Here is a 24,135-nt window from a genome sequence, read left to right on the forward strand (position 1 = left end):
AATCAAACGAAAAAAGGTGCTTAGACATTTGCTTATCTATAAGTGATTCCTCCTTTCTGTCTCAAAAAGTGCATTTTCAGGCACAAGGAAGCATTTTCATATCAATTTTGATCAATCTAAAAAAAAAAAGTTGGGTATCTCACAGCACTCCAGGTCCCATCACCCAAGCCAGCTGTTGGTGAGATGAGGATGGTGGGACTTATAATTGAGTATCTGTATCTTTTTTAACCCCTTAATGAGAAAGCCCGTACATGTACGGGCTCAAAATACATTGTTTTCAATGGGCCCATTGTCCTTAAGGGGTTAAACCATTGCATTGTAAATATGCTTCCAAAAGGTTCACCTTTCATGAATGCAGTTTGGGGAGGAAAATAAAAAGTGCAAAATAAGTCAATACACTGAACATCAACTTGAAATATACAAATATACAGTCCAAACGGTTTCCCCATCACATCGGGACGGCCATCCTGTCCTGCAGCTCTTCAGGTGTCGATCTTAATTTATATATCGCTACGCTGACGTTTAGCTGTAGAACCTAAGATTGGCCTGTTTTTTTTTTTGTTTTTTTTTTACATATTATTACTTATTATCGTACCAACAAGAGAGGGCACTGGGAAACGAGGAAACCTACATATAAATAAAATAAAATATCCTTCAACAGACCACAATGAGCAGTCAGTCAAAATCGTAAGAACGCTCATTTGCACTAAACAGAAACACATTTAAAATTGTAAAAAAAAAAACATATTACCGCAAACACAGACTGGTATGAATTAGTGCACAAGCGTTTGATGTCAATGCTTTCTTAAAGCATTAAGACAAAGAAAATATCTAATATTTAAAAAAGTAAAATAATGTTTGATTCATCTTGTTATTCAAATACATTCTAGTACCATCCCAAACTGCGAGCCTATCTTCTTCATATACGTTTGGTAGGAACAAGCAGTAAGGTGGAGTGAAGGGATGTACGATATAAAATGGCACTAACTGTATCTTAACTGTTTAGGTTCTTTTACATATAGCAACAGACCCTGTGCAGAGAAACTGTACCTTCACAAACATCTCTCATGCTTTCTTTTTGCTTTACATTCATAAATCTGCATGTACATTTAATTATTTTTGATGACCTAAACAAAAAAAGAGTTAAACAGGAGTTTTTAGGAGTGTGTATAGGATGCCCTGATGCAAGTTTCTTCACTCCCACATTTCCCCATGGCCCTTTTAGCTGGGTTTAGTGGGAGCTTTGATCCTGACAGTTGGAGGTCGGACTTGCAGCTTCGCCTGCTGACTTTGTGCATCTGGGGTGCCCGATGCTTGTGCTGAACTCTGGCCGACAGGGGCCTGGATCTGTGGGGAAGCCGCTGCCGCCGCCACCTGCTGCTGGAGCAGCTTCTGCTGGACGACCTGGGCTGCTGCTGAACCGGCCGGTATCACCTGAACCTGCTGCTGTTGCCCTGCAGTTGTTGCCTGAGTTAGGGTCACAGTTTGAGGCTGAACCTGGAAAATGTAATTCAATCAATATAAAGCAACATTGGCTATGAAACAGAGTAAATTGTTGGCGCTATATGAATAAAAGATGATAATAATAAATAACAAGATAGATTAAAAAGAATATTGCTCCATACGGATTATTATTTTATATGCAAAATGCATAGCACCCTACATAATAACAAACTGACCTGCTGGGAGGCTGGTACCATCTGCTGAATGTTGGCCACTGCTGCCTGCTGTTGGACCACCTGGGGGAGCTTTGCCACCTTTACATGAACAAGAAAACAAGAGAAAAAAAACCCAAGATAATGAAGCTCAACTGTCTAAGTGTCCACCCTTTGAGTGAAATGGGGGCATATATATTACAAGATGTACAGTATATTGTAATCAGTTGATACCTATTATTCAGGACTCCATTATTTAACACCGAGACATTTGTTGAACCATTTTTATCTCATTGTTATATCTTTATGCGAAACGGACACCATTTGCTTTGAATTTTCTAACACTTTTGTGACAATATATACCGTACTTCATTCAAAATTGAATATTTCTAAAGGAGCAGTACAATGCAGACAAAAGAGATTTTCTGAAGCCAAAATAACTGTAATCCAAAGCAAGACCAGGCAGACCTGAAGTGACCACACATTTAGAGGACCGGTATATCACACTAACATCATTACAGAATAGAACAGCACTAGCATCCATAATTCAAGCCCAACTGAACCAGTAAGGTTGTATGCCACTAAGAAAGCATGAATATGACGGGAGTTGTAGTCCTCAATGTGGTGTGCGCCAATGTATTGTCTACCTACAGTTTGTGTCTTTAGCATGATTACCCCATGCTATATGTGCTTATCCTGAGCAATATTGTGTACTTTATGGGCTGTATGTACAACCACATGTATTAGGTAAACTTACGAAGGGGGCATTGGTCTTTAAAGAAACTTATTCAGTTTAAGTTACTTTTACTATCTGGCAAGAAGTTGCATTTTTTTAATATTTTTACCAATATATATGATTTAATACAACACTTTATTGAAAACTACCGTATTTGCTCGATTATAAGACGAGGTTTTTTCCAGAGCAAATGCTCTGAAAAATACCCCTCGTCTTATAATCGGGGTCGTCTTCTAATCAGACCCCAAAAAAATGCTGGCGCCATGCTGCTTACCGGTCGCGAGCAGCGTCTCTTCTGTTAGAAGCAGGGCAGGAAGCTTGCAGCGTCCTCACAGAACTCTATCTTCCCCCCTCCCTCCTCTGAGGGCGGGGCCAGAGAAGTTGCTACAGCCGGTCCCCTGCAGAAGTCTGCGAGTGGGAGATCTGCAGTTCAGGTGAGGGGGTGGGGGAGGGTTTTTGAGTATGTGTGAAGTGTGTGTGATTAAGGGAATGAATGAGTATTTAAATGTTTGTGAATGAGTGTGAGTGTGTGTGTGATAGCATGGATGTGTAAGGGGGGTGGGGGTTGTAGCATGGCATATGGAGGCTGTAATCCCACTGCTATCATCCCCAGGTTCCAGCATGTACTGGCTGCCTTGGCTTGATAGGAGTGTGATTGCTGTTAGCAGTTTGATATATATATATATATCAAACTGCTAACAGCAATCACACTCCTATCAAGCCAAGGCAGCCAGTACATGCTGGGTTAAAAGGCATATCATGGGGCTGAGTGGCATATAGGGGGTTAAAATGCATTTCTGGACCTCCAGCCCCATGATATGCCTATATACCTCCAGAAATGCTTTATACCCCCCTATATGCCACTCAGCCCCATGATATGCCTTTTAACCCCCTATATGCCAGAGTGGCATACAGGGGTATAAGGCATATCATGGGGCAGAGTGGCAAATAGGGGGGTATAAAGCATTTCTGGGGGCAGAGTGGCATAACTGGGGGGGGCAGGTTGGCAAATAAAAGGAAATTTAAAAAATATATTTTTCTCAATCATAGCTTTTATTAAACATGAAAATAATTTACATTAATTAATATTTACTGGTAAAACTTTTTCCCTATAGGGTAGTCTTATATTCAGGCTTTTTGTTTTTTTCCTAAATTAATATTTTGATTTTGGGGGGTCGTCTTATAATCGGGGTCGTCTTATAATCGAGCAAATACGGTAAGTATCTTATCTTGTCACCTAATCGTAACTAAAGCAAAAATCAGAAAATTGGCCCAGGCCCTGGCGGGGGTTAAACGTTTATTGGAACACAGCTTTAACCCCTTCAGCACCGGGACGTACCTGGTACTTCCTGGTTACTGGTCACCGGTAGACCGGGACGTACCAGGTACGTCTCCTCCAAAAAACGCCCCCACATCACCACGATCGCGGTGATCGTGGAGGCGCTGCTGCTGCTGTCTGCCCAGGAGTCCTGGGCAGACAGCACAGCCTCTCTAAACCCGCCCCCAAGCCTACGATCACTCCCACGGAGTGATTTTGTAGGCAGAAACAGCGATTGCAGAAAAATCTGCAATCGCGGTTTCAGCTGCCACAGGCAGCTTCAGGGAAGGGGGGGGTGTTGAATGGGTCCCCACACAAGTGTGGGGGCCTGATCCAACACCCCCCTGCTGCCTGATCGCTCCATGAGAGCGTCAGTGCAGTGTTAACCCCTTCAATGCCGCAATCGCGGCATTGAAGGGGTTAATTCCCGTTTTGTAGGGGGCTCTGCTGCTGGTGGTCTGCCTGGGAACCCAGGCAGACCAGCAACAGCAAAAACGAGCCCCCAGAAGTCCTCTGATCAGTCCTGTAGGACTGATCAGAGAGACTCCTCCCCTACAATCTCCAGTCTGTTGGAGATTGTGTCCCAGCTGCCAGAGGCAGCTTCAGGGACAGGGAGACAGGGTTCTTTGGTCTCCACATGGGTGTGGAGACCAGCCCCCCCACCCTCACCCTTCCTCAGTTAACCCCTACCCCCCTCTTCCTCAATTAACCCCTTCAATGCTGCGATTGTGTATGACCCCCATCGCAGCATTGCAAGGGTTAATATTAGTCCCCACAAGCTTGTGGGGACTACATACCAGTCAATGCTGTGCTTCAATGGAGCATCAGCATTGAAAGAGTTAAAAAAAATGTAAAAAATAATAATAATAAAAAAAAAATAAAAAATAAATTAATTTAAAAAAATTAATAAAATAATAATAATAATAAAAAAATAACAGCACTGGCCTGAAAGTCCAGGGTGCTTCCAGGTCAAATGCTGGGCTGATCAGATCGCTCCTGGCCAATAGGAGTGATCGGATCATTATGGCAGCCCACGGATGACCCTGCTCTACAAAGAGAGAGGGGTCATCTAGGGTAATTATGAAAAAACACAAATTGAAAAATCATAATTATTACCTGATCACTTGTCGGTGACATTTTAAGTCGCTGATTATTGATCGGTCTCCCTGATTGATGTCAGCGGCCTAAACCTGTCACTTACAAGTAATCTGATAAAAAAAAAATATTTAAAAAAATGTAAATGCACATGTTCCAGTTTTGCCCTCATAGCTTCCTCAAAAAAGGCATGAACCATGCATGTGAGGCCTTGTTGGACTCATGGGATGTTGGTGAACAAAATGTGGTGCTTTCTTCCACTGTTGCACTTATGGTGTGCAAGAAATTCAGTGCAACATTGAAATGTATGCGTTAAAAACGCAATAAAATAATTTCCCTGTGAAGTTTGGCAGACATCAGTGAAGAAATGGCTAACTGAAAACTGTCAAAACTACCCTAGTTGAACACCTTGACTTGTCTACTGTTCATAAATATATACTTTTATGGGGTAATTTACATTGGGGGGCTTCGAAATGTCCCAAATGGGATATGGGCCCAGGAAACCAATTTCTGAAAATTCCAAATGTGAAAAAGAAAATGCGCATGTTCCAGTTTTGCCCTCATAGCTTCCTCAAAAATTGCATGAACCATGCATGTGAGGCCTTGTTGGAACCGGGGGATGTTGGTGAACACAATTTGGTGTTTTTTTCTGCAGTTGCACATATTCTATACAAAATATAATATAAAATCTAAAGCAACATTGCAACATATGCAAAAAAAAACAAAAAATATAAAAATACCTCAAAATTTGGCAGCAATTGGCGATAAAATCCCTGTTTGAAAAGTGTCAAAATGACCCTAGTTGTACACCTTGACTTATCTACTGTTCATAAACATATAATTTTGGGGGGATAATCAGTATCTGTGACAACTATTGCAGTTATTAGACTACCATGCCAAATTTGAAAAAAATTACATTTCAAAAACGTAATGCATGCCTTGCAATATTTTCCCCTATACTGGTCAAAATAGATAAAAATCCTGGCCGTGTTGGGTGGTTTCCAAATCAGGACAACTTAATGAATATATTTGGGATAATTTTTTCCCATTGGTTCAATGTGTGTACAATTTGTATGTATACAAAACTGTAAAAAAATGCGTTTTTTTTATTTTTTCCCCACTTTTTCCAGTTTATTTCAAATAAAACAATGTACTACCCAGCTTAATATGGTTTCAAATGAAAGCCCTACTTGTGCTGAAAAAAACAATATATGATTTGTGTGGGTGCACCACTTGATAAGAGAAAAATTACAGTTGAAGAAAGACATGGCAAAAACAGAAAAACGGCTCCGGTCCTTTAGCGACACCCTAGCTTAAAAATCCCGGTCCTGAAGGGGTTAACAGGTCTGTGGAGGGGTCACCTGTCGCACCACAATGCCCAATCCAAGCATGTAAACAGGGATCAGACCATTGCGGCGGCATGCTGATTTTTTGGGGGGTTTCCATGAAAATTGGCAGTTAAAATGAGCTGCATATTTTCAATCTCACCTCACAGGCCTATCATTAGGATACATGCAGAATAATAACCAAGTATACTGCTGCCAGTGGCCTTATAATTTACAGGGCTAATCTCCTAAGAGAACACTACAACCCCATATGAACTAACCATCCATTATATTACACTCAGAAGGATGCCAGTTACCTGTACCTGAATCTGGGCCTGCATCTGTTGGGCTCCAGGGGACTTCTGGGCCTGGGTTATAGGAGTGGTTAGGAACTGGGTTTTAATGGCTGGCTGGGTGGTGTATGTCACCTTCTGCTGTTGGCTCTGCTGTTGCTGGGACTGAACAGTCACTTGCTGGCCTGCTATCTGTGGACAAAGCAGACATGAAGATATCTAATTTGAATATAACAATTTCTGCGTAAAACAGTCAATGCAGCTCTTTCTAGACTTGAAGCTGCTTTAGTGAGACTCACTAGGACCTCTTACACTGCAAGTTTCTCCTGTTTTGATTCCCCCTTGAGAGGAAGCAGTAAACTCAAGACAAGTTGCTGAAGTCCAGAAACGCTTGGTAAAAACATGGATTCGCTATAAGTACCCGCTTGTAAATGGTTTTTAAACCTCAAACACAGCAAATTGTACAAGCAATGTTGTCTCAAAATGAAGACATGGTTTATTTCTAACTTGCCATAATAGCAGTCAAACTAAATTGATTGGTATTTGATGGAAAGCAGCAGTTTTGTGATTTTGTGTGTCCAAAAGGCTGCATACACCCCATGGGGTGGCCAGCACAAGGCATCTGAAAACCTAAGGGATGCCCTGGATATAACCTGGATGCCCTGCTTCCTCTGCCCCCATGCCGCCCCACTAAATATGCTGGAGACGCCATTGTCAGATAGGTGTTAGGCTAAGATATCTGTGCTAAATACCTTTTGTTGCTGCTGCACTGTGGCCTGTCCTGGAGCTCCCTGGGACTGCAGAGCTTTCTGCTGTTGCTGCTGCTGCTGCTGCTTTATCTTCAAAAGCTGCTGTACATTCAAGGGCTGAGCAACCACAGTTTGCCCACCTGCTGGACAACAACATGACACATCTCACCACCAAAGAAAGTTCCAACAATAACCCCACTCCTTGGACCACCTACTAGAACATATTATTCCATATCAATTACCCTCTCTGTAATTCAATATTGCACATGCTGATGCTGCAGCCTTTACAATGCTATTAGCAAACAAACACACATAAGTAGGTTATCATTTGTATATTAACAATCTGTGTCCATTTTGGCACTTGATTAAAACAGTATATTAAGCCAAACAAAGCTTCGATAACCATAACCAAGATAACCAATGTTTCAGGAATAATGCTTAATAATAACAAAGGTGCCTATCCTATCAAACTAGTTAGGTAAATTGTGTTAACACACTATTATGAACCGGACTGTTTGTATACTGATGATAGTTTGCTTCTCATATATAAGACTAACAGCATACCTGCAGCCTTCTGCGGTTGGCCAATAGCGACGCTGATTCCTGCTACTGTTACAGGGAGGGTGGTGACTCCTGTTGATGATACTACGGCAGAAACCACAGGAGGTTTTGCCAGTGCCACTTGTGTTGCTTGCCCTGACTGGGCTTGGATTTGCCCTTGGGCCTGTAGCTGAAGAAGTGAACCAAAATAAAAAAGCGTAAGTAAAAATAAGTTGCTTCTGCAACTACACGCAACATAACAGAAACAACTATCATGTGACTATCCAGCATAAGAAGCAGGCAAAGAGGAAAAGGCAACCTTATGACTAAGCATCGCAGGAGTTGAAGTTCTACAGCTACCTGTTAGTTACCATTGTTCCAATATATTTATATTATTTTCATGATCAAAACAATTATAAAATAAAATTATAATGACTTACTAGACGGGCTACCTGCAGATTTGCAACAGTGGCACCTGCCAACACAGCCCCTGTTCTTGGTGCAGTGACTGCTGTTAGCTGCTGTGCTTGCTGCTGTGCTTGTTGTGGCTGCTGCTGACTCTGGGCAGGTGCTGCCTGTGGACATGGTTGCTGAGGTTGCTGCTGCTGCTGCTGGGCCACTGTCTGAGCTGTCTGTTGTGGCAACTGCATCTTCTGCTTCTGCAACTTGAGCAGCTGCTCCTACAAGTGACACACAGTCAAATACGTATAATACGAAAAGCAGGATATCCCTTCTCACAATGTTGAGGTCATGTCCCTATTACTCACTGGGGATATCTTCCCAACGGGTTTTATCTGTCCCGGGGACTGTGCTTGTGCCTGGATCTGAGGAACCTGCACCTGCGCAGCCTGCTGCTGTCTGAGCAACTGGAACTGTGCTGGAGTTATGGTTTTACCAGCCAGCTGAACTCCAGCGGTGGTGGCTAGAATAGAAAAGGAACACATGATTAGCCATTCAACTAAAGGCAAAATAAAAATAAATCACTCTTAAATGTTTCCTTATATATAAAAATTAAATCTACTGCATGGTACTGAAGCAACCCATATAATGTTCCTGCTGATTCAACATCCTTTTGGGGGCAATGTTTTGCCTAGGTATCTTTAATCATGCTGTATTATTGTTACTGTAAGCAATATCTTTATATATCTCAGAAACCATTCAGTTAATAACATTTATACGTTGGATTAAAGGTTATCATATAAAGCGGAAACAGTATTGTATGATAATCAGCTGTTTCAATGTGATTACCTGTCGTCACCTGGGTGACTATAGACCTGCTCTGTGTCTGGACAGGTGAAATGCTGCTGCAGACCACAGTCCCTCCGGTCACTGGAGTCACTGCACGCACCCCCTGGCTTGTTGCAATGGTGACCATTTCTGCTGTAGTAGCGGAGGCTGTCACTGCCCTCTGCTGTGCGTGAACAACCTGTGGGGTTCCAGCAGAAGCCTGATTGGGAACAGAAAACAATCAGAGCTCCTTTCTGCTTTATAGTATACGTACTACAGCAATGTTGCCATATTGACTTCCAAAGCAAAAATGTTGCGTTTCTATCTACCGCATCCAACAGAGAACATCTGAATCTATTATTTACTGTATTATTTACTTACAGCCAGTGTCCCAGGTACGACAGGAGAAGCCAGCCTCTTGTTAATGGGTTGGAACGTGGCCGATGGAACGCCTGCCACAGTGTTTACAATTACATTTCCACTGACAGTGGCTTTAAATATAAAAATATGTTGGTTAATAGTTACACATAATCTATGATCACTTATTGCAAATGCTATTATAGGTTAAAACATGGAATTATGCTGAAAATCACATTTCTGGTCCCTGTGGGAAGTTGCAATCATCCTTTTCTGAAAACAGTGTTCAGGCTGCCATTCCAACTACAATGCTGAACTAATATTTAACATCTTTGTAACTGAATGCAGCATAGGAGACACCATTTCTGGTACTGTTGATCACCCAGACCCTTCTCAGAAATAATTCTTATAAACATGGCAAATATTGCCACATCTGCCATTTTTGTAGAGAATGCTTGTCTCGTGACAAATAAAGTCGGTGCTGATTATTCCCACAGAAACTGAAAAAAGCTTCTGACAAAGTATATGCCTTATCTCTATGCGATTAAATCTCAAGAATACATTTACAGATCTGCAAATGTCCATATGAATACCATGCTACAGAGGGCAACTAAAGGGACTCTTCAGCCATCATATGCACTTTAATACATATGACAGCTGAGTATCGCCTTCATTTTTCAGAAAAATATTTTCCTCTTGCAAAAACATGATCAAATGCATTCATTCATTGAAAATCATTCTGATTCTTAGAACTATGAATGAAATTGCATGTGTCTTTGTAAAGAACATTTTTCTACTATTATTATTTTAGAAACAGTCCCTTACCAGCTTGGATACTTGCGCCCGTAACCGTAGGTTTGATGGTCCCAGCCTATTTAAAAAATATGACAATTTATCCTGCTAGATCAATACATGCCTTCACACCAACACATATGTATGTATGTGGACTGTATATCTCTTAAGAATACCTTTCTATGTACCCTTAACAATAAAATATGCAATTCCTTGAGTATTTTCCAACCTTTCCTAACTTATCAAACACCTTTAATCCTTTTAGCTATGTTACGCTTTACATCAACAGCTGAATACTTAAACGTACATATTTTTTCAGTAAAATTCTCTCATTTTGTTATTATAGATGGGACGTGAATATATTGTCATGAACTAGGATTAAGAGCTGTCAACATGCACTCAATAAAAGAGGCTTAATATTAGCAGTTTATGAAAGTATATATATATTTTTTTTTAAATGTGTCAGTGCAATGGGTGCCGTGTTGTTCATTATATTTTTTAAAAATCTAAATCCACTTTACTTCAGTTATGATTTTAAACACAAATTAATTAGATTTTTGAAATATGAAAACCGTAATTAAAAAAATTGACTTTCACTTAACATGCGACAAACACTGAATACCGCCACTTCTCTTTGTGGTTACAGAATTCACAGTGTGACTCAAGTGATATTAAATAATCTGGATATGCATATTCAGATCTGAGACCTCACGATCTCATGCTCATGACCTACCAGAACGGCGGTGGTTGGCACAGTGGTGGCCGCCGTTTGAACCACTGCCTGTGGCTGCTGAACAACCTGTTGCTGGACCACTTGTTGAGGTTGTGTCTGTCCCGGCTGCACGGCTGGAGATGGTGCCTGCTGCCCGTTTGGCTGCGGCTGTTGAGCAGCTGTAGGGCCAGCTTGCTGTTGCGCTCTATGGTGCTGCTCTACTAAAGCCTGCGAGACATTGATAAAACATCAATATATTTGGGTAGTATAGCGATGGAGAGCCAGTACCTAAAAATACACTGAACAAAACACAATGCAAATGTTGACCCTACGTTTACCATTTCAATTGATATATAATAATAAAATAGAAAAATTGGTGACTGTGGTATTAAGGCTGTTATCATCAATGTTTTGTTGCAAATATAAAGTGTCCAGAGAAAGGGAAATATTAATATGTATGCTGGATATGTGTCTTATAACCCAATGATACACATCTGAAACACAAAGTGTAAAAATATCTGATGATCTATCAGAAAGATATATAATATCATTTTTAACCAGAGATAAGGTATGCAAAATATATATACAACCAGCAATGGACAAATCACAGGCAACTGACATTACTTACTTTTTAGCTATCTTATATTAATATTTACAGGAGATACTGGCTAGAAAAATTTCTGGCTGGCTCTCAGAATATATATATTATTATATGTCAATATTACGACACCAGACGGTTAAGACAAATGATCCTTCATAGGTAGCAAAATACCTTTTTTTCTTTGGCAATGCGCTCAGCACGGAGAGAAGCCACCTGGATCGGAGGCAGAGGCTTATCGTAGTTAATGCCGCTGTGAAAAGACAAGGCACTTTATCCATTCTCATATATTCTGCAGAGTAATGCATTTCAAACGCTTTCAACAGAATAATGATTCTATTTAATTTCACTGTGACTCAGATTTATTAGTGTGAAGGATGTAGCATAAATCAGGCAACATATGGATGCCTTTTAAACCTATCTCGTGGATCTTTAGCTCTCTTTGATAAGCATGATGGAATGACGAGACTAAACAGGTAATTAATTCTGTTCAATGTACTGCGTGTGGAATACGGCAGAACTGATGCACAATTTGCCAAGCAATAACAGTGCCGTTGGAGCAATCATTGTAATGTGAAAATATCCAAGATGCGAAGTTTGATTATTTGTGGTTGTTACCTTTCTGCAAGCACAGCAGCATGTTTTGGATTCTTCTGAAAGGGGTTCATTCCCAATCTAAAATTAAGAAAAACATGGCCAGTTACACGCTGTGTTACATACATTGTGTTCTAATAAACTGACCATGACTTCAGCAGGAGCACCACAAGGTTTATGAGCTTTTAATATAAACGTGTGTTCAAAGATCAAATGAAAGTCATTAGTTCTGATATATTGCAATGGCAGTATGTTGCTGGTCCATGTAGAATAGACCCAAGTAGGGTTAGTAGTGCTAACTGCTAATGGTAGAGCTTTTGCTGTGAGCATCAAATCATTACTTATGAGCTACCCATGTTCTCATTCAGGAAGTTGATGAAAAGGAGGCATTTTTTTCCAGAAATGAACAAGATCAATTCCCATCCCCAAAAATGGCCCACTAGCCAGCAACATACGATAAGAAGCCCTCAAGAAGCTGAACCATGCACCCCCAAAAACACTCCAGAATAAATGGAATGCCTGGGTGGAGGGGCAACTGAAAGAAGCAGTCTTGTCTATAAAATTGACTTCATGGTCATTCCTTTAATAAAAATCCAACACTGGATTAATTCCTTTTTAGCTTTCCTGGAAAACTGTGTTGTACAAATCATTATTTATTAAATATTTTAGGCAAAGGATCTAGATTTTGTGAATTCATGAGCTGAAAGGTGTAAACAAATTAGATGTTTATGTGCATGAATGAATGAAAGAGGAGGTGGATTATTCTGTACCTCAACAGTTACTTTCCAGGAAAAAATCTTCTAAGAGCTGTTAGCGTGGAAGCCCACAGTTTTATTTGGTATATAGATGCGTTTGAGGAACAGATACACACAAGAATTCCAACACGTTCTTTGTGGTCATGAGGAAATACTGTGAAATTATTTTACTACCCCTTTTTACAAGCTAAAGGTTAGCTCATTGTGCAATGTACTTGTATGCTTACAGTGGTTTAATGGGTGGGCTCCTCTTTCCTGCCGTCATTTTCATCAGCTCAAAGTGATTGGTGTACAGTTGAGTGTGGGTCGCCCCCTCGTCCTGGGCATAGATCTGACTGGTTCGCAGAGGACGGCTGTTTTTAGTCTGAAAATGACAGGTTACGTTATGCAACGACAAGAAAACAAGAGGAAAAAATCTGTTCTCATAGACTCCCCTATGGTGTCATGTTGTCTGCAAAACAGGTGTGTTATGCAAAACATTATATATATATATATATATATATATATATATATGTAATGCAAATATACACCAACAATAACTGCACAGGTGTGAAGAGAGCATATACAGATGTTTAACCGCAGAGAATTCAACATAATATTTTTTCCAGAAAATCATGGGAACCTCATGCCTTACCATGTCAAGATACACAAAATGATGCACAATGACCAGGATGTGGGCACAGCAAAAATGGATTTGTCAATAACAACTATATATCATTCTTTTACACATATCCACCATACTAAATACTGCTCTAGTAACATCATCAGTCAAGACATTCAGAATGCACAAATTCAGGAAAGCATTCTCCATTCCCAATTAAGGGTAATTGGGTAAGGCATATAAAACCTACCATCTTTGTTATCACGGATATTCACTTTGTCTGGAAGTCCAGCCACCTCATGTTAATGATATTATTTTTTGCCCTAAATGGAGAGCCCTGGCCAAGTTACAGTACTATTGCCTCATTGTTATTTACTGTATATATATATATATATATATATAAGATTTGGATTTGAGCGCTGGTAGTTTGTTCTTGTTATTAAATATTGCACTAGTCATTTATCTTTAACCCCCATTAATTTAAAATTTGATATGATGGCATATGTTATCGTCTGAAATAATATTTTTCTTCAACCTGAAGCGGCACACGGCAATCATCTTCACCAATCATAATATAACTTCACTCGTGCTTGCCTCTGTTTAAAGCTCAACAGAGTAAAACATTTTTTAAATGTACGAGTCCCAATTGTCTGTGATGCCTTTCAATGCAGCAACTAGAGCACATGAGATGTATGTGTCCCAAAACACGTATTAAAGTGCCCAGCCTGCCTGACAGCTCAATAGTCTTCATTATATAACATTATTCTTTCAACTGTATCCAACCCACACGCATACAAATTTAAGAGATTTGCTGCCAATCCATCAAAGTGTTCGAGAGAGTAGTTTTAAGAGCGATCCTAAAGGAGATATTCCAACAAAATGTATTTGTGGTGAAACATCACTTGTGTTATTTTGATAAATGGGAGTACGGTATATTATTTTGGTGCAATAAAAAAACAAAGTGTAATCGTTTGTTTACTTTCAATTCACTGACTTCTTTATGCATTGTGAATAACCAACTCTAGCAAGTTTAACCAGAAAGGGTTGAGATGGCATAAAATTCATTGAGAAATATCACTAATGACATGATGGATTACACAGAGCCAATCAATCCCTTCTTTTCAGGAGAAGCTCAATGGGGTGAACCTTTTATTTTTTTGGATTTACTGGAAAACCAGACACTTTCTGTGTGCAACCTTTCCTGCATGAAAAACATGAAATAAGGTTGAGTGCATTTCCCCCGTGTATACAAAAACCACAAATCATCAATCTTAGTGTAGCAGAAGGACATGTTGACAGGAATGATTACAACATAAACATTATAAATGAATAAGTTAGATCTTAAGAATATATGTATGTGTATGTATATATATATATATATATATATATATATATATATATATATATATATATATATATATAATGTAGAAGAAAAAATGAGAACAAACCTTATAAATACTCTTAGTCTTCTTCTTAGGGTTAGCTTCAAACATTAGCTATAAAAATAATACAAAAATATCAAACATTAACAAGGATTGGCACAATTTTTTTATATATATATAAAAAAGTGAATGTGCTTGTAAAGCATATAAATGTTGGATGATCTTCTGACCTTCCCTTCCTCCCTCGGAATGATGACACTCTCATATCGACTGCGACACTGCTTTGATGATCGGTAGATCCGGCTGCACGAGTTTACCACGTCGCTCACCAGATCCCAATTGGCAGTGTGAGCTGGGGAAACAACTGTGAGGTTCAGAGGGAGCTCCAGGAGATGTTTTACTGCCTAGGGTAAAGAATACAAAGAAGAGTAAGAAAACCATTCTCTAATTGTTGACTTGTCCCAATACTTACTGGAATGGCTGCTACTATTTGATCACACAAATGGCAATAGCACTAGTTCAATAAACACACCACTGAAATATTTTTTATTTCAAGTATATATGATGTAGATGTTTTAAATCACAACAGTCAACATCATCTTATCTTTATAGGCAAAGGGTCTTGTGCTAGAAAGGGTCATATGTCCTATGATGCAGTGTTTCTCAAACTATGGTCAGTCACAGGTACTTCAAAGCTTAATTCTCATACATATTGGGTTTTCATGGGAAATACTTATAACAGGAAGTATTAAATAATGAAATGTATAATACAGGGAGAACTTGGTTGGAAAATACTGGTACTAAAAAAAAGTGTTTATTCTTAGGATATTGGGCACTAAGAGCGTTTGCAGGCGGAATGTATGTCTTCCCTTGGTGCTAGAACACATCCTTATGAGCCTAAAAAATGTCCCTGTGCATTAGTAAATGATCATAAGCTTCTGCAACCCAGCAGTTAAGGATTATTAGACCTTACCTAAGAAATATGTTTTCTAACCGCCATTTCTTAAACTGTCTGATGTATAATAGCTGTAATCGAGTAGGGTAGGATTTTACTGATTGAAATTATGACACGTATCTTCCTTTATTCATAATTCGAAACTTCCTGATGTTCCTCCCTCAAAAGACATCTTATTCAGATTTACCTTAAAAGAGTCTGTTCATTTTATAACAAACCACATAGGCTTTTGCTGTCTCCACATTCCAGCACATTACTGTACTAAATAATCACAGCTCACAAGTTTGAACAGCGCTGGATATCTACGGCTTCCTAACCTGCAGGAGAGCCCAGTCCTCACTGATGAGCCACTCTGGGTTGTCCGGTCCTGATTCGGCTGCTGGTTTGACCAAGGTTGGAAGTGGTTTTGCAAACTGTGTTTGTTGTTTCAAGAGAAGGTTTTTCTTCTGCTCTTTGCCTTCTCTTTTCACTTTCAGCATGGCAGGTGTGGCTCTGTCAAAGAGTGAACGGGGAGGAACCACAGACTCCCCGTGTCTCTGCTTCTTCTTTCTACCTGCAGCTAAAACACACAGTTACTGAAAACCTTAAATAATTGTTCTCACCAACTTCACTATGCATTGCGAAGGGCCAATCCATATGAGCTTTCACTGGCAGAACTAGCCCAATCCAATCAGCCGTTCCTGCATAAGAAACTCACTAGGGTTAGCCCTTCCTAATGCAATCTTTGACCTCCCCACAATTCACTTGCAAACTCATGGTTTAGCAGAAATGTCGAGAGGCAAAAGATACCAATGTGCTGTAGAGTCCTGAGTTACTCACCAACAGGGTCTGTTTTGTGTCGCTTGCGTTCTTTTCTCACATAGACAGGAGGCAGCTTGGATTCCGGAATGAGATTGGTGTCATACATCAGGCACATTACTGAATCAATGTAGATATCATTCTCATCTTGTGGTGGAGTAGGAGGGGTCCATATCTGTCCCACATAAAATTTTGTGTTACAATTTATGTGCAATTTGGTGTAAATCCAGTTCCTTATCATCTACACATTTCACGGCTGAACTTAAAAATCTGCTTGACCTCACACATACATCTATGCAAATACTGTTACTTACAGGCATAATTTCTGTCTGCCCATCTGGACCTTCGTATACAAAATCCTAGAGAAAGAAATTATTTATATGTTTGAGAATACACACATAATAATCACAATACAGATTTGTGCTAAGCCTTCTAACAAAAAGTATGCATAATGAGTTGAATGACTGACAAAACATGTATATTTCACATTTAAGGAAAAAAGTATATTTTATTAATGTAATGTTCAAAACAAATATAATATTAATCAAAATAATACAAATTAACCCTATGTGCATCTGCATCACTCGCTGAGCCATAACATAAATCCTTCCGATGTCACAAAGTAAGGCAAAGCAAACACATGAAAATGTTGGACCATGGTCCAAGCCTCAACCTTCATGTACATACCTGATACGATTAACCCTGCTAATAGACTAAGGGCTTAGGACACCCTTCCACCCTTTGCCCTGGGATCCACCTCTTTTATGGTATAGCCAATATTACAGTATTTTAATGTGCAACTGGACCAGTGGAGCATGGGATCATATAAACGTATACACACACCTATAATAAAGGTTCTATAACACAACACCAAATTCCTTGCTTCAAGATCTAAAATTTTCTACAATAAAAAAAATATATGTTACACCATTAAATCAGCCACCTTGTTATAAGCATCTTCTCTCATGTAGGTCAGAAGCTCTTCCTCGGTTTCTTCCCATACCATTTTCTCCTCCCACTCCTTCTTTTCCTTTAGTTGTTGAATCTCCCAGTTCCTCCTTGTCATTTTAGTCTGCCAGAGATGAAAAAGAAATGGGTTACGTGAAAGGAGTGTTTTTCTACACTTAGTTGTCAGATCTTACATGCAGTGCACTGATGTTGGCCAGGGTCAATGTTTTCTGGAAATTCTACTATTGAAGTAAACATATCACTGATCAGATTTACTATTAACAATCATTTCTAACCTCTAAAATCTCCTCAGTTCCTCCAGTGCCTGATGTGTAGAACTCTTCTAAGTAATTCAAAGCATACTTCTCAATGGGTGTAAGCTAAACAGAGAAGGTAAAAAGTATGGTCATTGCATAAATACTAATGGAGATTGCAGCACCAATCTGTCAATGTATTTTGTTATTTTGTGTTACTTCAAAGGATGGTCACATAAACTGTATTATATTTATGAAGCACACAGAGCTATGTTTTACTCAATATTTTATGAATGACTTACCTGCTTCACCACCGCAGCCAGCTCTTGCAGGTCCGACGTTTCCTCCTCATATTGAGTGCTGTCTGGTATGTCCATCTGTTTGTCTTGTTCTCTCTTAATATCTTGTGCCACTGATTCTGGATCCACAACTCCCACCTGCTCAATGCTCTTTAAAGCCTTTAACATTGAAAATAAATCACAAGCTACTAAAATACCGATTGAGAACATTTATCAAATTGGTGACCTTTCGTGCTTTCTGGTCCCCAGTCCATATGCTTTAAGCCCATGCGGCTTACAGCAGTATGCAGCCCCCCAAAAGTTTGACAACCTTGTTTTAGATTTTGTTATTGGTTATACCATAATACAAATTTTCTCTGCCACATTGCTTTCTTGCCGCATAACTAAAATCTACAGCAATGTCTTATTTCTATTAAATGCAAAAAAAAAATTATCACTGCCAAAAAAGGTCACTAATGCATCTTTTAGCTGCTCACCTCTATGAAGGGCTTGGCAAACTTGGTAGCTATTGTCTCTGCTGGGGATGGTTCTTGAGAAAGCATTACAAATTCTTCAGCTTTTGCGCCAAATCCAGAGTCTTCCAAGGGTGAATAAAGCTCAAACAATTCATGTATTGTTTGCTGCGGGGGGAAAAAGAACAACATTTCTGTCCTGTTAAATCACATGACAATGCTTCATAATAAAACCAGTTACCTTTGCGTGAGGCTATTGGGAGGAGAGCTCTGGAAGGGTCCCACATTACTGTTTTTTTTAATACTGCCTTTAATCTTACGTTATCTTTGTTGCCAACCTGTACTGGCCTGAACTTGTTTACATTGTAACAGGCATACTCAGCTTAACATTATCAGTTGTTAAGACAGGAATTACCCACTAATGGATGCTATGATGCTGGGGCAGACTTAAATAACACAGCTTTAAAGCGAGATCTAATTTCAGTCTTACATATACAAAGAATATACTTCCACGTGTCATTCTAAAGCTATTCATTAATAACAATTTGCAGCTACATCATTCAACATGGTATAATGATGTCGATATGTTTGCTTGTCTAGATATGGACCCTCAAATACTAAGATACCAAAGCCAGATGGGCATATATATTGTTAAAAAGCTTACCTGTGTTAGGAAAGCCATAGAAAAGTCATTGCCCTGAGCAGCAACTTCTCGGATCAAATCCTTTGTACCATTCTTCAACAGCTTCTCTTCAATGGAGTTTCCACTTACCAGCCTAAAAGTAGTAAAGTAGTAAAGTATCACTTGATGAAATAGTACATGCTATAAGCCTACCTTGACACAAACTGTATGTGTATAATCAAAGTTACCTATATATGTGGATATCTTTACTTTTACTAATGCGATCACACCATGCCTGGGCTCGGGAATCCATCACTGGATTTAAATCACTGTCATAGAAAATAACGGCGTCGGCTTCCACATATGGAACTCCCAAAGAGCAGCTGTGAGTAGATACAAGCGCACAGAGAATCCGAGAGTCTTGGTTAAAGCTCTTCATGAGATCCTAGGAGATACCAGAACAAACATAAATAAACGGGCATCTTAAAACTGTCAGTACACTGGAGTGTTAACATAACCAGCCCTTACACAAAAACACATAAACAGCAGAAATAATAGTTACATTGAAGCATGGTGACCATGAAAAACATTACCAAGAGCTCAAAAAAATACTCTCGGAAAGTATTAGAACTAAGACTCCGAGGTGTTAAATCAATTAATGTGAGTAATTACATTAAATGCTAGTCAAATTGTAATAGCGATTGTAATAGAATTTAAACATGCATGACATATATCCAGGCCATAAGACCGAGACAAGGCCTGAATAAGGTTTTACAGCAGAACATGGCAGTCCTGATAGGTCAAAATGTTTATCTACAGTCGATTCTGTGTCTATAATAATAATAAAGTCTATAAAGAATGTTTTATCTGCCTTGTAAAAATGTTTAAATTCAAAAATATTCTGTGAAAGTGTTAGAAAAGGTTATGAAAAGTATTATTTATGAACCTTTTGAACTAAATTATCTGTTTATTTCACCTTGTTCTACAGTGTAAAATAAAAGCATGTAAAATACACAATATTCTCTGAATTCCCTTACTAACAAATCTAATATACAAGCTGGAAACTCATATAGAACAGTGAAGTTTCCTAAATGCTGCCATATTAATTTTCTTATAAATGTAATAGACTGGAAGAGGCCAAGTCCCTTTAACAAAACTTTTATATCGGAAGGATCAAACAAAAGCTAAAGAGGTCAGAATAAAAGTTAGGTTTTATGGACTCTGTGTGTTCCTCCTCCAATCTATTGAATACCTAAGTTTATTTGGGTTATCCCCATCAAGGAAATGGCACATGGGAGGTTGTATTGTTTAAGAATTAGTTTGTGTAAGCCAGGGCTCGACAAATCCCAGGCGCCAGGTCGCCATGGCGACAGAGAATTTTGTCCTGGCGCCTAGGTTTTGTCAGCCTCTTACATCCAGAAAAAAATGTGGATATAAGAGGCTGAGTCACCACACGGGGGCGCTGCTGCTGTCTGCCCAGGAGTCTGGGCAGACAGCACAGCCACTCCGAGCCCGAGATCCCTCCCACGGAGTGAGCCTGTAGGCTGAAAACGTGGTTGCTGCAAAACCAGCAATCGTGTTTTCAGCTGCCACGGGCAGCTTCAGGGAAGGAGGTTGGGTGTTGATTGGGTCCCCACACAAGTGTGGGGACCTGACACAACACCCCCCTGCTGCCTGATCGTTTTTGTAAGGGGCTCTGCTGCTGGTGGTCTGCCTGGAAGCCCAGCAACAGCAAAAACGAGCCCCCACAAGCCCTTTGATGATTCCTGTAGGCATGGAAGCCTACAGCAGTCATCAGAGACTCCCCCTGCAATGGCTGGTCTATAGACCAGCAATTGAGTCCCAGCTGCCAGAGGCAGCTTCAGGGACAGGGGAGAGGGTTCTTCGGTCTCCACATGAGTGTGGACACCAGCCCCAACCCTCCCCTGCTGCCCAATCGCTCCATGAGAGCGACAGTGCAGCGTTAACCCCTTCAATGCCACAATTGTGTATGACACATTCGTGGCATTGCAGGGGTTAACATTTGTCCCCACAAGCTTGTGGGGACTAAATATCAGTCAATGCTGTGCTCCAATGGAACATCAGTATTGAAAGGGTTAAAAAAAAATAATAATAAAAACAGCACTGACCTGAAAGTCCAGGGTGCTTCCAGGTCAAATGCTGTGAGTTTAGTAAGTGGGCTGATGATGATCGGATCACTTCTGACCATCTGTTAGTTTAAAAAAATCCTGGCTCCTAACTTTTTTACCTGGCCTAGATTCACAACAAATTTGTCAAGCCCTGGTGTAAGCCAACCAAGTTCTTAATGCTCAGTGGACACTATCATGTCCTTATCTACTCTGTACCTATAAGTTGGAAGTAAAAGACAGTGCATACATGGCATTGCTCATAACTGGCATTCTCATCGATCCTCAGGAAGGTCAGGGAGTGCAAGTCCAAAAAGATCTCCAGTATGTCCAGCATTTGTAGCATCTGAGAGAAAAGTAGAACACGTCGGCCCTCGGACCTGAGTTTCTTCAGTAGGGTAACGAGGGCTTCCAGCTTCCCTGGATGTCACACAAGAGGCAGTGTTAGTCTAAAGTGTCACATAACTGATTAATCTGACAAAAAGATATTAATACTCATAGTTACCTACTTGTTCACTTGTACCTGGAGGGGTACATACTGAACACCACTGAGGCGGCCCATGGGGGAAAGTTAAACTGATATGCTGATGGGAATTTTTCCTCTGGAAGGGCATGTGAGCTAAAATTTGTGTTTCTTCAAGTGGGGATACACCATAGGGCAGGCTCTTAAGACGTTGTCTCATTCCTCTGTTTACACATTCCCTTCCAATAAACTCCTATGGAGTACTGGTGAGTGTGTGTGTGTGTGTGTGTAATAATGAACATGCGGTGTGTACTGTAAATACTTACAAGCTCATTGACTCACTAAATTTGGCTCACACTGCCTTTTATTGGAAGAGATGCAATTGCTGCAATGCATTCCATCTGATGGAGAGATAGCTGAGGTCCACTCTATATTTTTTTTATCTGTTGCCCCAGTAAAAGGTATGAACCAAAGACTGTAATGCATCTCACACTCATCTAACTCACAACATGAGAATTAATACCTTCTTTCAAGTACACAATAATTCTATATTAAAGAAGCAGTGTAATATAAAATAACACGTCATTGTACTCTAAATTTGCCTGAAATATCAGCACAGGTCTAAAATACAAATCACATATTTTATAAACACAACAGATATACAACCTACCCGAATCTAGCTGTACTAGTCGTACATCAGGGAATTGCACGCAGTAAGGGGATGTTCTCTCCCGCAGGTCCCGGATAGATGGGGCCACCTGCTCCTTCAGACTCTGACTCAAAAGCTTGATATTGTGGGTGTAGGAAGGAGGAGGATGCGGGACCATCATAGCTGGGGGAGCAGAGACTGCAGCTGGAACCACACACAGTAACCTGCCACAATGGAGACAGATGTATAGCCACAAATATATCAAATGTTTTCCACTGATTACTTAAAGCTAAATAAAAAAATGTACCGTATACTAATAATTGAAATGACTTTGCTTATTCAGAAATTCTAGCACAATCTAATAATCTATACATTAAAATAATGTTTAATTTAAACCCATTTAACACCTTTTAGCGAGAGACTCCAAGGCAGCTTTCTGCTGGCTGGGAGATAAGATGAGGTGTCTCAGTGGATCACTGGAGCCCTCTGGAGAGCAGGACGACGCTCGGCAGTTCACAGAACCAGACCAGCTCCAATGTGTCTTTCCACTCAGAGCTTGAGGGGCTTCTGTGTTCAAGGTGCAAAGTGATAGCAAGTCAGCGCCATACATGGGGGCCTGCGCACAGCGCCGTTCATTATAAGCAAATAGACGGTTAAGACGCTCGGTCACCAAACGTTGCTTATCTTCTATTTCCTAGAAAAAATGCATTATTATTATTAGTATGTATGAACAGAAAAAAAAGAAAGTAAAATAAATCCCAAGTTTTCCAATGTGCTTTACGGAGTGTGTGTGTGTGGTGTGGTGTGGTGTGGTGTGGGTGTGTGTGTCTGTACACACCTCTCAATAAAACTCTTGTAAGAATTAATCACTGATGGTAAGTACCTGAGCCGGTGTTACTGAGCCTGGTGAAGACTTTGCAGCTGATGCACAATCCACACTGCCAGAATTGGACATCATGCTCCTTCCTTGTACTCCTGCACAAAAATACTACAGATACTTAAAAACTATCGGGATACCATTCATACTGGATATATTTCCAATCTATTTCTAGTACGAGACAAGTATGAATCAGTTGCAATTCAGGTTATTGTTTTAAAACTCTTCACTTATCAGTTATATATTCATACAGCTACGGCTCCAGTTGTCATACAAATCATATACAAGTTATCACTATGCAGGGCCGGCCTTTGGGGTGTGCGACCTGTGCGACCGCACAGGGCGCCACACTCCAGGGGGCGCCGCCGCGGGGTCCGCCGCCGCCGCAGCGCGGTCCGACGCCACTGCCGCCGCGGGGTCCGCCGCAGCGCGGTCCGACGCCCCTGCCGCCGCGGGGTCCGCTGCCGCCAGTATGGGGGCACCCGGCACCCCTCCAGAGACGGACAGTAATGTCCGCCGCTGGAGGAGCAGGCTCACAAGGGAGCAGTATCGGAGGTCTTTAACAGACCTCCGATACCGCTCCCTTGTGATCCCCGCGGCAACAGCTGCTGTGCGCCGGGGTTTGCTGTCAGATCCCGGCGCACAGTACTGAAGCCGCGCCCACCGGTCTCCGTGCCCTCTGACCCGGAAGAAGAGAAGACAGAAGAACTAAGAAGAAGAGCGAAGAGGAGGCAAAGAAACTGAAAGAGGAAAGGTAGGAAAGCATAGAGTGACAGTGAGAGTGGATTGGTGTATATGTGTGGATTAGTATATATGTGTGGTTTGGTATATATGTGTGGTTTGGTATATATGTGTGGTTTGGTATATATGTGTGGTTTGGTATATATGTGTGGTTTGGTATATATGTGTGGTTTGGTATATGTGTGGATTAGTATATATGTGTGGTTTGGTGTATATGTGTGG

The 24,135-nt window shown here is 40.4% G+C and overlaps 1 protein-coding gene across 1 annotated transcript in view; it reads right to left on the reverse strand.

The window, feature by feature from the left end:
• Positions 1 to 805: 805 nt before the first annotated feature.
• The window catches only part of EP400 (E1A binding protein p400), a 53,767-nt gene continuing 30,437 nt past the window's right edge, over positions 806 to 24,135 (reverse strand). The window contains exons 26-54 of the mRNA XM_053471529.1: positions 23,179 to 23,270; positions 22,703 to 22,989; positions 22,317 to 22,519; positions 21,434 to 21,603; positions 19,306 to 19,502; positions 19,100 to 19,211; positions 18,460 to 18,603; positions 17,987 to 18,142; positions 17,727 to 17,810; positions 17,426 to 17,554; positions 16,797 to 16,841; positions 16,504 to 16,657; positions 16,002 to 16,243; positions 14,960 to 15,133; positions 14,796 to 14,843; positions 12,974 to 13,110; positions 12,016 to 12,072; positions 11,572 to 11,650; positions 10,821 to 11,027; positions 10,121 to 10,166; positions 9,320 to 9,429; positions 8,960 to 9,158; positions 8,479 to 8,633; positions 8,152 to 8,391; positions 7,736 to 7,901; positions 7,175 to 7,311; positions 6,453 to 6,614; positions 1,680 to 1,757; positions 806 to 1,497 (exon numbers count right to left, since the gene is read on the reverse strand). Of these exons, the coding sequence (XP_053327504.1) occupies positions 1,222 to 1,497; positions 1,680 to 1,757; positions 6,453 to 6,614; positions 7,175 to 7,311; positions 7,736 to 7,901; positions 8,152 to 8,391; positions 8,479 to 8,633; positions 8,960 to 9,158; positions 9,320 to 9,429; positions 10,121 to 10,166; positions 10,821 to 11,027; positions 11,572 to 11,650; positions 12,016 to 12,072; positions 12,974 to 13,110; positions 14,796 to 14,843; positions 14,960 to 15,133; positions 16,002 to 16,243; positions 16,504 to 16,657; positions 16,797 to 16,841; positions 17,426 to 17,554; positions 17,727 to 17,810; positions 17,987 to 18,142; positions 18,460 to 18,603; positions 19,100 to 19,211; positions 19,306 to 19,502; positions 21,434 to 21,603; positions 22,317 to 22,519; positions 22,703 to 22,989; positions 23,179 to 23,270 (4,286 nt within the window). The 3' untranslated portion in view covers positions 806 to 1,221. The remainder of the gene's footprint in view (positions 1,498 to 1,679; positions 1,758 to 6,452; positions 6,615 to 7,174; positions 7,312 to 7,735; positions 7,902 to 8,151; positions 8,392 to 8,478; positions 8,634 to 8,959; positions 9,159 to 9,319; positions 9,430 to 10,120; positions 10,167 to 10,820; positions 11,028 to 11,571; positions 11,651 to 12,015; positions 12,073 to 12,973; positions 13,111 to 14,795; positions 14,844 to 14,959; positions 15,134 to 16,001; positions 16,244 to 16,503; positions 16,658 to 16,796; positions 16,842 to 17,425; positions 17,555 to 17,726; positions 17,811 to 17,986; positions 18,143 to 18,459; positions 18,604 to 19,099; positions 19,212 to 19,305; positions 19,503 to 21,433; positions 21,604 to 22,316; positions 22,520 to 22,702; positions 22,990 to 23,178; positions 23,271 to 24,135) is intronic.

The sequence above is a fragment of the Spea bombifrons genome, chromosome 1 (genome assembly GCF_027358695.1).
Source record: "Spea bombifrons isolate aSpeBom1 chromosome 1, aSpeBom1.2.pri, whole genome shotgun sequence".
In the NCBI taxonomy this organism is placed as follows: Eukaryota; Metazoa; Chordata; class Amphibia; order Anura; family Pelobatidae; genus Spea; species Spea bombifrons.